This window comes from Cyprinus carpio, chromosome A21 (assembly GCF_018340385.1).
Source record: "Cyprinus carpio isolate SPL01 chromosome A21, ASM1834038v1, whole genome shotgun sequence".
Classification (NCBI taxonomy): Eukaryota; Metazoa; Chordata; class Actinopteri; order Cypriniformes; family Cyprinidae; genus Cyprinus; species Cyprinus carpio.
In genome coordinates this window covers 4,792,539-4,805,464 of record NC_056592.1, presented here as the reverse complement: position 1 = coordinate 4,805,464, position 12,926 = coordinate 4,792,539, and the positions used below count along the sequence as shown (strand labels likewise).

At 36.6% G+C, this 12,926-nt stretch overlaps 2 protein-coding genes and 1 pseudogene across 2 annotated transcripts; all 3 read left to right on the top strand.

The window, feature by feature from the left end:
• The first annotated feature begins 1,946 nt into the window (after window positions 1-1,946).
• LOC109053840 lies at window positions 1,947-3,017 on the top strand (annotated as a pseudogene).
• Window positions 3,018-4,874: 1,857 nt separating this feature from the next.
• On the top strand, window positions 4,875-6,215 carry LOC109053839 (proteinase-activated receptor 1-like). Its single transcript, XM_042711406.1, has 2 exons — window positions 4,875-4,923; window positions 5,146-6,215. Exons 1-2 carry the CDS (start codon window positions 4,875-4,877, stop codon window positions 6,213-6,215), a joined length of 1,119 nt encoding a protein of 372 aa, XP_042567340.1.
• Window positions 6,216-9,547: 3,332 nt separating this feature from the next.
• On the top strand, window positions 9,548-12,187 carry LOC109053820 (proteinase-activated receptor 2-like). The gene is made up of 2 exons (XM_042778660.1): window positions 9,548-9,734; window positions 10,296-12,187. The coding sequence occupies exons 1-2, from the start codon at window positions 9,608-9,610 to the stop codon at window positions 11,360-11,362; spliced, it is 1,194 nt and encodes a 397-aa protein (XP_042634594.1). The 5' UTR covers window positions 9,548-9,607; the 3' UTR covers window positions 11,363-12,187.
• The last annotated feature ends 739 nt before the right edge of the window (window positions 12,188-12,926 follow it).

The window sequence follows — 12,926 nt, the reverse complement described above, 5'->3', positions numbered from 1 at the left end:
ATGAATTGCTAATTGCTACATTGAAATAAAAATGTAAAGCCTGTACAGAAATCATGAACAGCCTATAAATAATTGGTAATCATGTAAAAAATAAAAAAATAAAAACTGCACATTTCAATTATCTATTATAACATTATTTGGTTTTGTTTGCTTGGCTGTTTTCTTATTAAAGTCTACAAATTTGTCTAGTCTTTCGTCAGGTGTCTTTTTTAATTATATGACGTCATTACGTTGCTGTCTTGGCGCCAGCCAATAGCTGCATTGCTGATCATGGTTTTGAGTGTTGATAGCCCCTTTAAAAACCAACCCATGAATGTGCAATAATCTCAGATTACTCAATCCAGCCATACTAATCATCAACAACAGGTGCGTTCAAAGAACTGAATTAGCCAGATCCTGATTAGCGCAATGATATCATCTTGGACGTGTTATTTGATCTCGGAAGTATGGGCCCCAGAGCCTACTTTTTTTTCCATTGCCTATGTTTCTCTATGGTTGAGAGGAGAATGATCATGAGCTCTGCTGTCTTCTTTCCTATTGGTTGTTGCTCCCGAAAGTCGCTCTTCATTTGCATAAATATGAAGGATTCTGAACTTTGTCACGTCGCCAACAGCCGCTATCGCACTTGTTGCCAGAAATCGCCAGCTTTCCATTGAAATGAATGGGATTGTGTCGCTTGAAGTGTGAACAGAGCTTTGCTCTATTTGCCCCAGCCCCTTATTTTGTCGTTGTTTTGGTTTGCCTATATGTGTTTGACCTTTGCCTGCCATTTGGATTACGTTTGTGGATTACCCCTTCAATAAACTACTCCATTTGGATCCTCTATCTTATTTGTTACCATACAGTTTTATGACCGTTGTTTATTTCACATAAAGCCTTCATAAAAGCTTTTTACATAATGTGCCTCACAAGAAATTTCACTGTTGGTGTTATTGTTACAGGTTTTGTTACATGCAGCTCTTCTACTTAAATATTTCTGTATGAACAAATACAAATTTTTGCCAAGCCTGCCTGTGATATCATCTGAATGTAGAAATATACAGTGAAACTACGTCTTGAACACATTTTAAGTTTCTATGTTTATATTGTTCATCTAATAGTTAGATTTTATTTTATTCCAGTTTCATTTCAGTAACAAAAATTATTTTTAATAGTTTTAATGTTAGTTTTAGTTAGCATTAACAACACTGTGCTGTATATAATAAAGATGTGTGATAGAAATCTGGTTATTTATTCATTTTAATTTATACATATTATGAGAGTAACAGCTACTTAGGGGGTTGTTACTGTATAATGTTTTTCATTGGATTTTGTTTGCAATGAAGAAAGTATATTTCACAATAAAGCACTATTGTTAGTTGGTTTCTATCAGTGGTGAAGGTTTCATTTAACATTGTCAATTGCTGTATCATATTTCATTTATCATCCCTCATAAGCATCATAAAGTGTATTTATGCACAATAAATATCCTGAAGCTTGAATTTCAATTCCTTTAATATTACATAATCTCCATCAAAGCCTTTTTGCAAATGTGTCCACATAATTATTGTCTGATGGTATTATGAGAGCTTTCACTAATGGTCTCTTGTTGATTACAGATTCTGGCTCTGTTCTGCCATCTTGCTACAAAAACTTCCTTTTACCTTAACCCTTCATCAGAGTAATATGCAACACAATCTCATAGCAATTCATAACTATAACCACTGACAGTTATGTTTAGGGGTGCACACTTACCTTTTTTGTAATGCTATGTTTTTGTATGATTCACATTGTACAAATGCATACAAAATCGCGTCATATAATAGTTACATTTTCAGGTTGGTAATATTCTGGGTGCAGTGACTTAATCATCTAACCACACCATTCCTTGAGTCATTCAACATATGTACTGTAGCTGTTCATGTGTTAAAGTTGATTTTGTTATTGTCTGGTAGTAGTATGAGAACTTTCCTTTTGGTACAAATTCATGTGGTCCAGGTTTGTTTTCAAGCATGGATAAGAGCAGTAATGAAACATTTAACATCTCAGACGAAGCTGTTGACTTCCTTAAAGGCCCAATAGTCACACGTATCATGCCCTTGTTCTACATCTTCATCATCCTCATTAGTTTGCCCCTGAACGCTTTGGCCTTGGTAACATTCACCTGTAAGATTTGAGAGAAGAAACCAGCAGTGATCTACATGTCTCACCTGGCGTGTGTGGACCTGCTCTTCACCCTGCTGCTACCTCTGAAGATCCACTACCAGCTGAACGCTTCAGATTGGGTGTTCGGTGAGGCGATGTGTCGTGTGTTCAGTGCAGCTTACTACTGCTACATGTACTGCTCCATACTGCTGATGATGTGCATGAGTGTGGACAGGCTGCTGGCTGTGGTGTTTCCCATCGCCTCTCTGACCTGGAGGAGCACAAGGAAAGCCACATGTGTATGTCTGTCTGGCTGCTGGCGCTCGCTGGTACAGTGCCACTTCTCTTAGTGAGACAAACAGTTAAGACTGAGAATGTGGGCGTCACCTGCCATAATGTGCTACGCAAAATTTACACTACTGTAATGTATTATGTGTACCTGTTCTCCATCCTCTCCTGCCTCTACTTCTTCTTGCCTCTGGTCATCACCTTTGTGAGCTACGTCTCCATCATATATGCACTAAATGTAAAATCTGATCGCTTAGCAACATCATCCTCATCTTCAGATAGCCGAAGGAGAGCTGTGATTATTGCTGTAGCCGTGCTGACTGAGTTTGTGTTGTGCTTTGCTCCAACCAATGGCATCCTGTTGTACCACTGTTATCTTTTAGCTAATGGAGGCCACCGTGAGGGAGATTCATCATATGTGGCTTACCTGTTGGCTGTGTGTTTAGGGAGCGCAAGTCTTTTTCTGGACCCTCTGTTGTACTACTATGGCTCGTCTCAATGCAGAAAGCAGATCCGCTCTGTGTTTTGGTGCAATTAAGCAAAAAAGAGAGCAAAAACACTGTCAGACACCTAAAAACCTCTCACTGCACTACAGCTTCACAGGAAAAAATACAAATGAGTAGCAGATCTCTCTTAAAACAGCATCTAGCCATATTCTGAGCTGTATCCTTTGTTTGCTTGACAAGTTCCCCACATGTATTTATTTGCCAGTATTAACCAACATGAAATAAAGTGCAGGTGTTCATTGTCTCTGTGTGCACACATATATTAACAATATGTAGCTATTGTGTTGTGTCAGTGGAAGTCTTGGAGAATATTGCTCATAATACATAACATATTATTTATATTAATATATAAAACAAAAATAAATAAAAACCTGTAATAACATTTGACTGAAGCCATTTAATCACTGATTGCACTCACATCTTCGCACAGAGGCTGTGATAAAGCAATCCTCTAGGTGGTTATCAATATGTCTACTCAATGTAAATAAATTTTCAGTGTACACATTGTGTTTAGTGCATTTAAAATTTGTTAGACTAGCTATTTCCTAAAATGCATTACACCAAAACCGTAATTCATCATTAGTTATAATAAAGCTGTAGGAGTTCACTGTGTTTCGACTCGAGTTTGAGTCCTGGCACGTTCCTCACTCATCCCACTTTGATAAACAGTAATAAATTATATCGTCACCAAGCAGTTAGTTCTTAGTGTCACAGTTAAATATTGTTTTCTTTTTTACATTGAAAAGAGTCAAATGTCAATGAAAACCCAGTACTACATTACTTATTGATTTGGCTCATCTTTTCTTTTCTTTTTTTATTGTGAGCCATTTTCCAATAATTAATCAAATACACCTTGGTGAACAGTTATGTTGCGATTCATTTAACATGTTTGGGGTAGCAGAGACATCAGTTATTTACAGTATGTGTAAAATATATAATTATCATCAAAGTGAATGTTTTTTCCCTTCAAATTTTTTGAGTCACATTAACGAAGTATCTACTTTACATTCCTGTCATTTACTATGTACTGCAGATATGAATCTGTAATATTATTTGTAAACTTTTGATTGAAATTGTCTAATTTCTTGGTGTTGGTGCACATTCACTGCGAACATGCAGATCACTTCAGGATGTCCCAAAATGAAAATTTCCCATCACACATCAATGCTTCCTCAAAGAAATGGTCATTAGCATCAAGTTTCCAGATCTGCTCATTACAGGCAACATCACTTGGGCTCTTACACATTCTGTGGACATTTGTGTTCTAACCACATGCATCAATGTATGGTCAGGAGAGTGCATAGCTTCAGACCGCAAGACCCTGAAATGCATGGTGTAATTTCCCATTCATTGTGATTTATTCATATATTGTTGTCCGTGTGCAATGTTAACAGAAGTGCTATTGTTAACAGTATGTCCATTAAGTATTCCTTGTGCTGTGTGTAATATGTTTTGCGGATGTACTTGTAGTTATGCAGTGTGTTCCACTCCATTCCTGTATATGACTGAAAAGACAATACTCTCACAAACACATGGACTGAGCAAATTTGCATCCCTTTTTATTTATTTATTTATTTATTTGAAAATTAAGTGATAAATGTAAACAAGAAAAACAAAATATATTGTTGATCATTTATACAAAGACATAGAAACAAATTGACAATATGCATTAATACGTGAGGGGATGTTTCCGCAGAGCAGAAAATGTATTGAAATACTGGTAGCACTTTTGGGTAAGTCACACCCAAACCAATCAACATCTATTTATCTTCTCATCTCACGCACTGAAGACTTCAGTGATGTCACCTCATTTTAAAGCGCATCCTTTCATCTTCAAACATTAGAAATCACTTTCTTCAGCACAACAGTGTATGGCCGTGTCCGTCCATCTAGACATTCTAAAGTTTGATTATTTTAAGTTGTAAAATTCTTGAAACTGACAATTAATCAGAAATCATGGTGGACTTCAATGAATTTCCTTCATTTGCGGATCTTACATTCAACGGTAAGTACATCAGTGATCTTGTGAGAGACATGATTTTCAGTTGTGATTTGCTGATGTGCTAAAAAGGAATTTACCTAGCTTATTAGGTAAAATAGTGCAACAGTTATTTAGAATTCTGGTGATCTGTAGTTGTTAAAGTAAATGAGATCTGTTGTCAGATGGGTTTTGTTTTAAACTAAAGCCAGTAATTTAAAGGATTGACTGTGCTGTGTTTTGTTACAGATTCTGGCCCCATGGACTACTTTCCATTTGGCTTTTTGAACAAGACAACTAAGAAACTATTAGCAATGTTTAAGACAAATACTAGTGCAGTGACTTACAATAACCAAACTATAACATCCTCTGGGCCATTGGTCGCCCCACATGAGGTTGTTCTCGTCTTTAAAGGCTTGATGGTCACACGCATCATGCCCTCGATCTACATCTTCGTCATCCTCATTAGTTTGCCCCTGAATGGTTTGGCCTTGGTAACATTCACCTGTAAGATTCGAGAGAAGACACCAGCAGTGATCTACATGTCTCACCTGGCGTGTGTGGACCTGCTCTTCACCCTGCTGCTGCCTCTGAAGATCCACTACCAGCTGAACGCTTCAGATTGGGTGTTCGGTGAGGCAGCGTGTCGTTTGCTTAGTGCAACTTACTACTGCAACATGTACTGCTCCATACTGCTGATGATGTGCATGAGTGTGGACAGGCTGCTGGCTGTCGTGTTTCCCATCACTTCTCTGACCTGGAGGAGCGCAAAGAAAGCCACATGTGTATGTGTGCTGGTCTGGCTGCTGGCAGTCGCTGGCATAGCACCACTTCTTGCATTGAGACAAACATTCAGTTTCAAGAATCTGGGAGTCACCTGCTTCGACTTGTTGGAGGAAGACTCATCAGTGATGCTATACTTATCTGTGTTCTTAATCATCCCCTGCATCTTCTTCTTCTTGCCGCTAGTCGTCATCTTAGTGAGCTACTCTACTATCATATATGTGCTCTGTGTCAAACATGATCACTCAGCAACTTCACCATCTTCTTCAGACAACCGAAAGAGGGCTGCAATTATGGCTACTGCTGTGTTGACTGAGTTTGTAGTGTGCTTTGCACCATCTAATGGCTTCCTGTTGTACCACTGTGTTTGTATAGCCATGGGAAGCAGTGGGTTAGATACCTATTTAGTTTACTTGTTCGCTGTGTGTTTGGGGAGCGCAAGTGTTTTTCTGGACCCTCTGCTGTACTACTACTGCTCGTCGCAGTACAGACAACAGATCTCCTCTCTGTTTAGGGCAGTAAGGCAAAAACAGTGAACACACCATCAAACCATGCCATCATACTATCAGTCACACCAACACAAAATCCTCTTACCTAAGCTGCACTGTTAAACAAAAAAGTAGACTAAACAAAAAGCAGTTCTCGCTTTAAATTATTTACATTGCACTTAATTAACCCCTTTATCAAATGCAACTTACACTGCATTCAGGGGTTTCATTAGTTCATACATACTCAATCTGCAGAAATGGTTATCTGTCTGCCTACTATCTAGTAAGTAAATGTGTGAAAAAGAGATAGTAACTACTGGAAATCTGTCACTGTTGTAATACTCTATCTATCTATCTATCTATCTATCTATCTATCTATCTATCTATCTATCTATATCCATATCCATGTCTCTCTTAATAAATAAATAAACAAAATAACAAAACTTGAACTACCATTTGACTGAATCCATGTGGTCATTGACTTTACTGATGTCTTGGTTCTACATTCGCAGAGCTGTGATTTAAAACAATCCTCTAGGTGGCGATGTTTATTCATATGTCAACCCAACGTAGTCTATTATTTTAATGTGCATATTTTTTTGATAATTTTAACTTTATTATTTTAACACTGTAATTTGCCTTTACAGACCACAGAACAATACATTTATATTTACCATTCATTTCTTTAAAAGAAACACACATCGTGGCTGTGATAATCAGTTCTCTAGGTGGCGGTGTTTATCAATATGTCTACTTAATGCAAACACCATAACCAAGCAGACTACATGTGCTGCCTTTAATGCAGTCTAGATCTGGCAACCAAATTACTTCTCAAAATACATCAAACCGTGGCCATCGTTAATTATATTCAGAAGATTCCTACACATTGTGAAGGTGGTATATAAATTAAGCAAATTGTATAATAGGCTAGTATAGGTGTAGAAACTATAATTGCAGTATGGCACTTAGGCTGACCATGGTGAATGTGGATAAAAAAATATCCCGACTGCAGAGTAACTTTTGAGAATATCAGTAGTATTCACAGGGATTATAAGCAGCTCCCATTCACTTTAATAGAATGTATTCACTTCTGCTGCGAGATCAAGTCAAGCTGAGCTTTATTGTCATGTCCTTTACATAATGACTGTGCAGTAGCCGAATTGTATAGTCTGTCTTAGGTTATGTGTATGTATAGTCAATTATTTATAGTATCTGTAAAATAACACAAAACTGATTATGTAAACAATCAAATCTTAAATAGCAACACCGATACACATATATATATATATATATATATATATATACAACAAATATATATTATATATGTGTGTGTGTGTGTGTGTGTGTGTGTGTGTGTGTGTGTGTGTGTGTGTGTGTGTGTGTGTGTGTGTGTGTGTGTGTGTGTGTGTGTGTGTGTGTGTGTGTGTGTGTAAAATTTCTTTTCAGACTGCAGTTTCTTGTAACATTCATACTGGTTGTCATAGTAATGTGTGGATAATGTGTGGAGACTCATTATGAGTTCCACAAATCTGAACGCATTATTTGTAAATTCACTGTTAAGATATACATTTTGAACCATTTATTACCTGTAATACAACTGTGTAGCCACTAGATGCCTGTAAAGCCTTATACATGTATACATAACATGTTTGTGCAATCCCTAGTTGCTAATTCTCATCACACAAATAATAAATTGTTACATTTGTTTTTGTTTAGTTGTTGTTGTTGTTTGAAACATTGATTTAAAGTGTCAGGTTTTGCATTATTATTTCAGTCAAACATATAAAACCCTTTGTTACCCCAAACTACATATAAAAGCTTGATCAGTCACATAAAAGCAATCAAAATGCAGCTACTTATTCCCTCATTACTCTTTGACGCCTGAACTTCCCCTTTAAATAACGCGACGCTCTGCCCTGTGCGTTTTGTGCTGTTTGTATTTGTCACTGTAAGAAGTGAATGAATTGAATCAGCATTTCGACACTTCTGTAAGTATGCATTAAATTCAACAAATTGGTTTAATAAAGGATGTATCGATCTTGTGAAAAAGAGAGTTTTACATTTACATTTAGTCATTAAGCAGACGCTTTTATCCAAAGCGACTTAAATGAGGACAATGGAAGCAATCAAAATCAACAAAAGAGCAATGATATACACGTGCTATAACAAGTCTCAGTTAGCTTAAACGCAGTACACATAGCAAGGGCTTTTTAAATAATATAATAAAAATAAGATAGAAAATGAATAGAGCAAGCTAGTGTTAGAGGTCTTTTTTGCTTTTGTTAATTGTATAATAAATGAAAATAAAACATTTATTTTATTTTAAAACATTTACTATACCGATATTTTTTAATTGGCCGTTAAAGTTTTATATGTGAATATTACACAACACACTGATGCTTTAACAATGCATCGGTGCAAAAAAACACACCTTTTGGACCAATTTCGCAACGTGATTTCTCAACTGTCACAAATACTGCCCTAAGAAATAAACTGATTCATTTTTAAAAAATAAAAAATGTAGCCTATAGGCTTCATTCACAAAAATGACAATGAGGTTTTATGTTTTGTTTTCTTGACATTTTTAATGAATAAATGAATAATAAATTGCAAAAATAAATAAATAAATAGGGCCCACTGATTTTGTGCACTTTTTACTTGTATTTGTGTTTTATATATTATTTATGTATTTTTATTGAATGGTCAATTAAAATAAAATAAATAAAATAAAATAAAATAAAAAAAGCGTTACCTTGCCAAAGCATTGACAAAACCCATTTATCGAATGATGTTGTTGAGCGCTCCAAATGCAAACTTTACATGAAACGATCAGGCAGCAATTGACAGCGCTCTGATCCAATGGCATACAGACATCGTCGGATTGCAGTAGGCTGCTAATGCAATATTAATATGTAATATTAAACACTTATTTGTAGCGCAGTTGTTTTCGTTTAGTGGACTTCATAAAGTGGGTCACACATCAGACTAAATGGACTGTCTTGCACATACACAAGTCTTTCTTTCCGAAAAAAAAAACTGCATTTAAAACCATAGTATGTATGAATGTAGACTATGTGTGTGTGTGTGCACATGTACATACATATAATGTAACATGTACATACATATAATGTATGTGTGTGTGTGTGTGTGTGCTATATATGTATTGCCAGCGGGTATGTTGATAACTGTTTTTTTTTTTTTTTTTAACCGTATCTTCAAAAAAACAAGCGCATTTGTTCTTACAAATGAAGGGTAGCCTGTGTACGTTGAAGTTTTGTGTTTGTAATGACCGAAGAAATATATCAAATGCATACGTAATTGTGTCACCTGGTCATATCTCTTCTGAATCTGAAGGGCGTGACCGAGTGAAGGTCACATGTCTTTGACGGACGGTGAGCTCCACACCTGACTATAAAAAAGAGCCGAATCTGTTTACGTTCATGACGGAAACAGTCCACGCTTCGACAAATAAAACGGTTCCAGTTAATTTCGCAGGAATAATGGCACACCGACTGATCTGGATTTCAGCTTTGCTTATCTTAATCACCGTGAACCTGTCTAGTCAAAGTAAGAATTTGTTTTCCTGTTTAAAGTTAAAGAGAAGCGTCTCAATTGACTTCGTTTTTTCCCTATTCTTTTAATGTTTCTCTGACCTAAATCTGTTTGACAGATATTAATGATGCTCTAGTTCTCTGTTGAATGAGTATGTTACTTCTGGTACACATAAGTGCACTAATGTGGTGTATATATGAAGCAGTATATTTTAGTATGTAAAAATGTATTATGTTTTGAGTAACCAGTGTTTATATGTAGGCTATGAGTTTGATTTCACATTGTTTATAGCTGCCTCACCCTGACAAAATGCCTGAGGTTTGTAATGCGTTTTTTTGCTGCTGGATATAGCCTTTGTTATGAGTAATAATAGTGTGGATCACACCAGACATGTTTGCTCCTTTACAATAGACAGATTTCATAGCTTACATGCTGACCAATACTGATTATTCATTTGTCCACTATGAATCATTGTCTTTCTACCACTCTGACTATCTATCTATCTATCTATCTATCTATCTAACTGTCATTAATCAATCTATTGTTCTTTCATTCTGTCATTCTATTTATCTATAGATCCTGCCACAGACAGGGGCTTTACTGGTGATGAAACTGAGCATGGAGTGTCAGTGACGTCCACTGCTGTTGCCGTACTGAACAGCAGGCTCACCCAGATCTTCTTCCCAGTGGTGTATATCATCGTCTTCAGTGTGGGCTTGCCGGCCAACGCTATGGCCATCTGGGTGTTCCTCTTCAGGACGAAGAAGAAACATCCCTCATCCATCTTCATGGCCAACCTTGCGCTGGCAGACCTGCTGTTTGTAATCTGGATTCCTTTAAAGATCGCGTACCATTTTAACGGGAATCACTGGATCTACGGAGAAGCCCTGTGCAAAGTCCTGGTGGGCTTCTTCTACGGGAACATGTATTGTTCAACTGCTTTCATTGCATGTATTAGTGTCCAGAGGTACTGGGCCATAGTACATCCTCTTTCCCAGCAGAAAAGGAACAACAAATTGGCAGCTGGTGTGTCTGTGTGTGTGTGGCTGGTTGTGTGGGTCATTACCGTGCCTCTTTTTCTTTATGACCAGACTGTGAAGGTCACAAACATGAATATTGTTACCTGTCATGATGTCACTCGCCCCAGCCAATCGCGCTACCCTTCGATATACTTCCTGATTATGGGAGTTGTTGGATTCATAGTTCCCTGCATAATATGTATAGTGGCATACGTGCAGATGCTACGTGCCCTAAAGAGCTCGATGACAGACACTAACATCGTTCAGAAGCGAAGGAAGGCTGTCATCCTCATCGTCACTGTGCTGGTGATGTTCCTAGTGTGTTTCACCCCGAGTAACATCATGGTTATGGTGCATTACTCACTGCTCTTGATGGGAGTTCAGGACAGCGGTTACGGCTTCTATATTACAACGCTATGCCTGGCCAGCCTCAACAGCTGCGTCGATCCGTTTGTATATTATTTCATCTCGGATGAGTTCAGAGAGCATGTAAGAAACACGTTTCTTTGTCGCAGCGAACGCACCGCGCAGAGGATGCGGGTTTCCTTCAGTGCACTGAAGTATTCAAAGAAAAACAGTACCTACACGTCAGAGTCTGGAAACACGCAGAGCACTTCCTACTAAGAACGACAGAGAACTGTTTTAAATCAGTGCTATGCTCTGATGGTCTACAATGCATCTTGAAAAGTATATAAGCTCTTGTTGTTTTATTATTAAATGTTGTAAGGGCTGGAGGAACAAGTTTCTGAAACATGCACTGATTTGTCAACATTTAACATGTAATTCAGTCAACGAATAAAAATCTTTTTTCATAATCTCACATAAATTGAAGATCTTAAGACCTTAAAAGGACCTCCAAGGGTTCTCACTTCTTGGAACTACAAATGGCCTTCTGTTTGATGACATAGTTACCATGGAAATGTTGAAGTGTTGTTGTTATTATTGTGTTGCCATTACGTCACTAGTTACAGGTTGGTTTAGTAGGATTTCTCAGAATCCCCTCTCAAATGACCTTTAATCTAGTTTGGTGGAACTTGACTGAATAACTGGAGCTGTTATATATTTTGAGCACCTGTTACAGAAACCATTTTGCATTTATTCCTGTTTACATAAATGCATGTACAAGTGTCTCTAAAAGAATGTGAAATGTTATGTGAGTCACACCAGTGGTGTCCAGTTTTAGATGCGTGAATGTATAACCAGCAAACATAACCTCATTCCCATGTGTTGTAACGCACTAAATGCTGGAATGGTAGCACCATTCACTGTCTCATTTTTTTTTATGCATTAATCTTATAAATGCTGATTTCTTTTTGCACACCTGTGCCCCACTTGGTTTCAAAGCACATGTATAGGTTTTAATGTTGTTTTATCTGTGGTGTATTTTGTATTTGTCATTTTTAAAGAATGGCCTGCATTTATTGATCAATAAATTTGTCTTTCCATGTCTGCCTGTGATTTGCTGTGTGTATATATGGCCTTGTTTTCTCAACGAGACAGAAAGCAGGTAGGATATGACCAAAGTCCACAGAGCAGCTTTTTATTTAACTAGTCAAATCATAAAATCGATTTGCAGTTGTTTGAGAAACACACACACACACACACACACAAACCATTGTCCTTTATCAAATCACACTTCATTGAAAAGACATGTTACATAGGTCAAAAAAAATGTAGCAATGAATTACTTAATATAAAATTTATATATATATATATATATATATATATATATATATATATATATATATATAAGCAAAAGTACCTAAAATTATGCCCATGTTGAAATCATAGTAGGTGCATATGAAAAAAAGAGAAATATCTGATGGTGTTGACAAAATACAGACAGTTATGCAACCTTGTCAAAAAGGTTGTGTATTCTTTTAAATTAGCCTCAGGACAAAGTGTACATTTTAATCTACATGTGCTGAGTTGTTGTTAGTGTTGATTTAGTATTATCTAAATACTATTATGGTATTTATTCATATTTTGATTAGATTTTCTTTTTATATTTTCAGTTTTCATATTAATTTTAGTTTGTTTTAATATTTCCAAATATCTTTATTTCAGTTTCATTTTAAGGATACTTAACCCTTATTTTAGACCGAAAAAAAATGTTTTGAAATGTTACAAATTCCATACGAATCGTAGTAACTTCTATGGCAGTCGCTATGTGACCAAAAAAAAAAAT

What these genes read in the sequence shown, in the direction of transcription:
- LOC109053839 (XM_042711406.1), top strand. Translation starts at nt 4,875, where the DNA reads ATGGTGGACTTCAATGAATTTCCTTCATTTGCGGATCTTACATTCAAC. An exon ending in TGCGGATCTTACATTCAACG is followed by an intron (nt 4,924 to 5,145) that starts GTAAGTACATCA and finishes GTTTTGTTACAG; the next exon opens with ATTCTGGCCCCATGGACTAC.
- LOC109053820 (XM_042778660.1), top strand. Translation starts at nt 9,608, where the DNA reads ATGACGGAAACAGTCCACGCTTCGACAAATAAAACGGTTCCAGTTAAT. An exon ending in CGTGAACCTGTCTAGTCAAA is followed by an intron (nt 9,735 to 10,295) that starts GTAAGAATTTGT and finishes ATTTATCTATAG; the next exon opens with ATCCTGCCACAGACAGGGGC.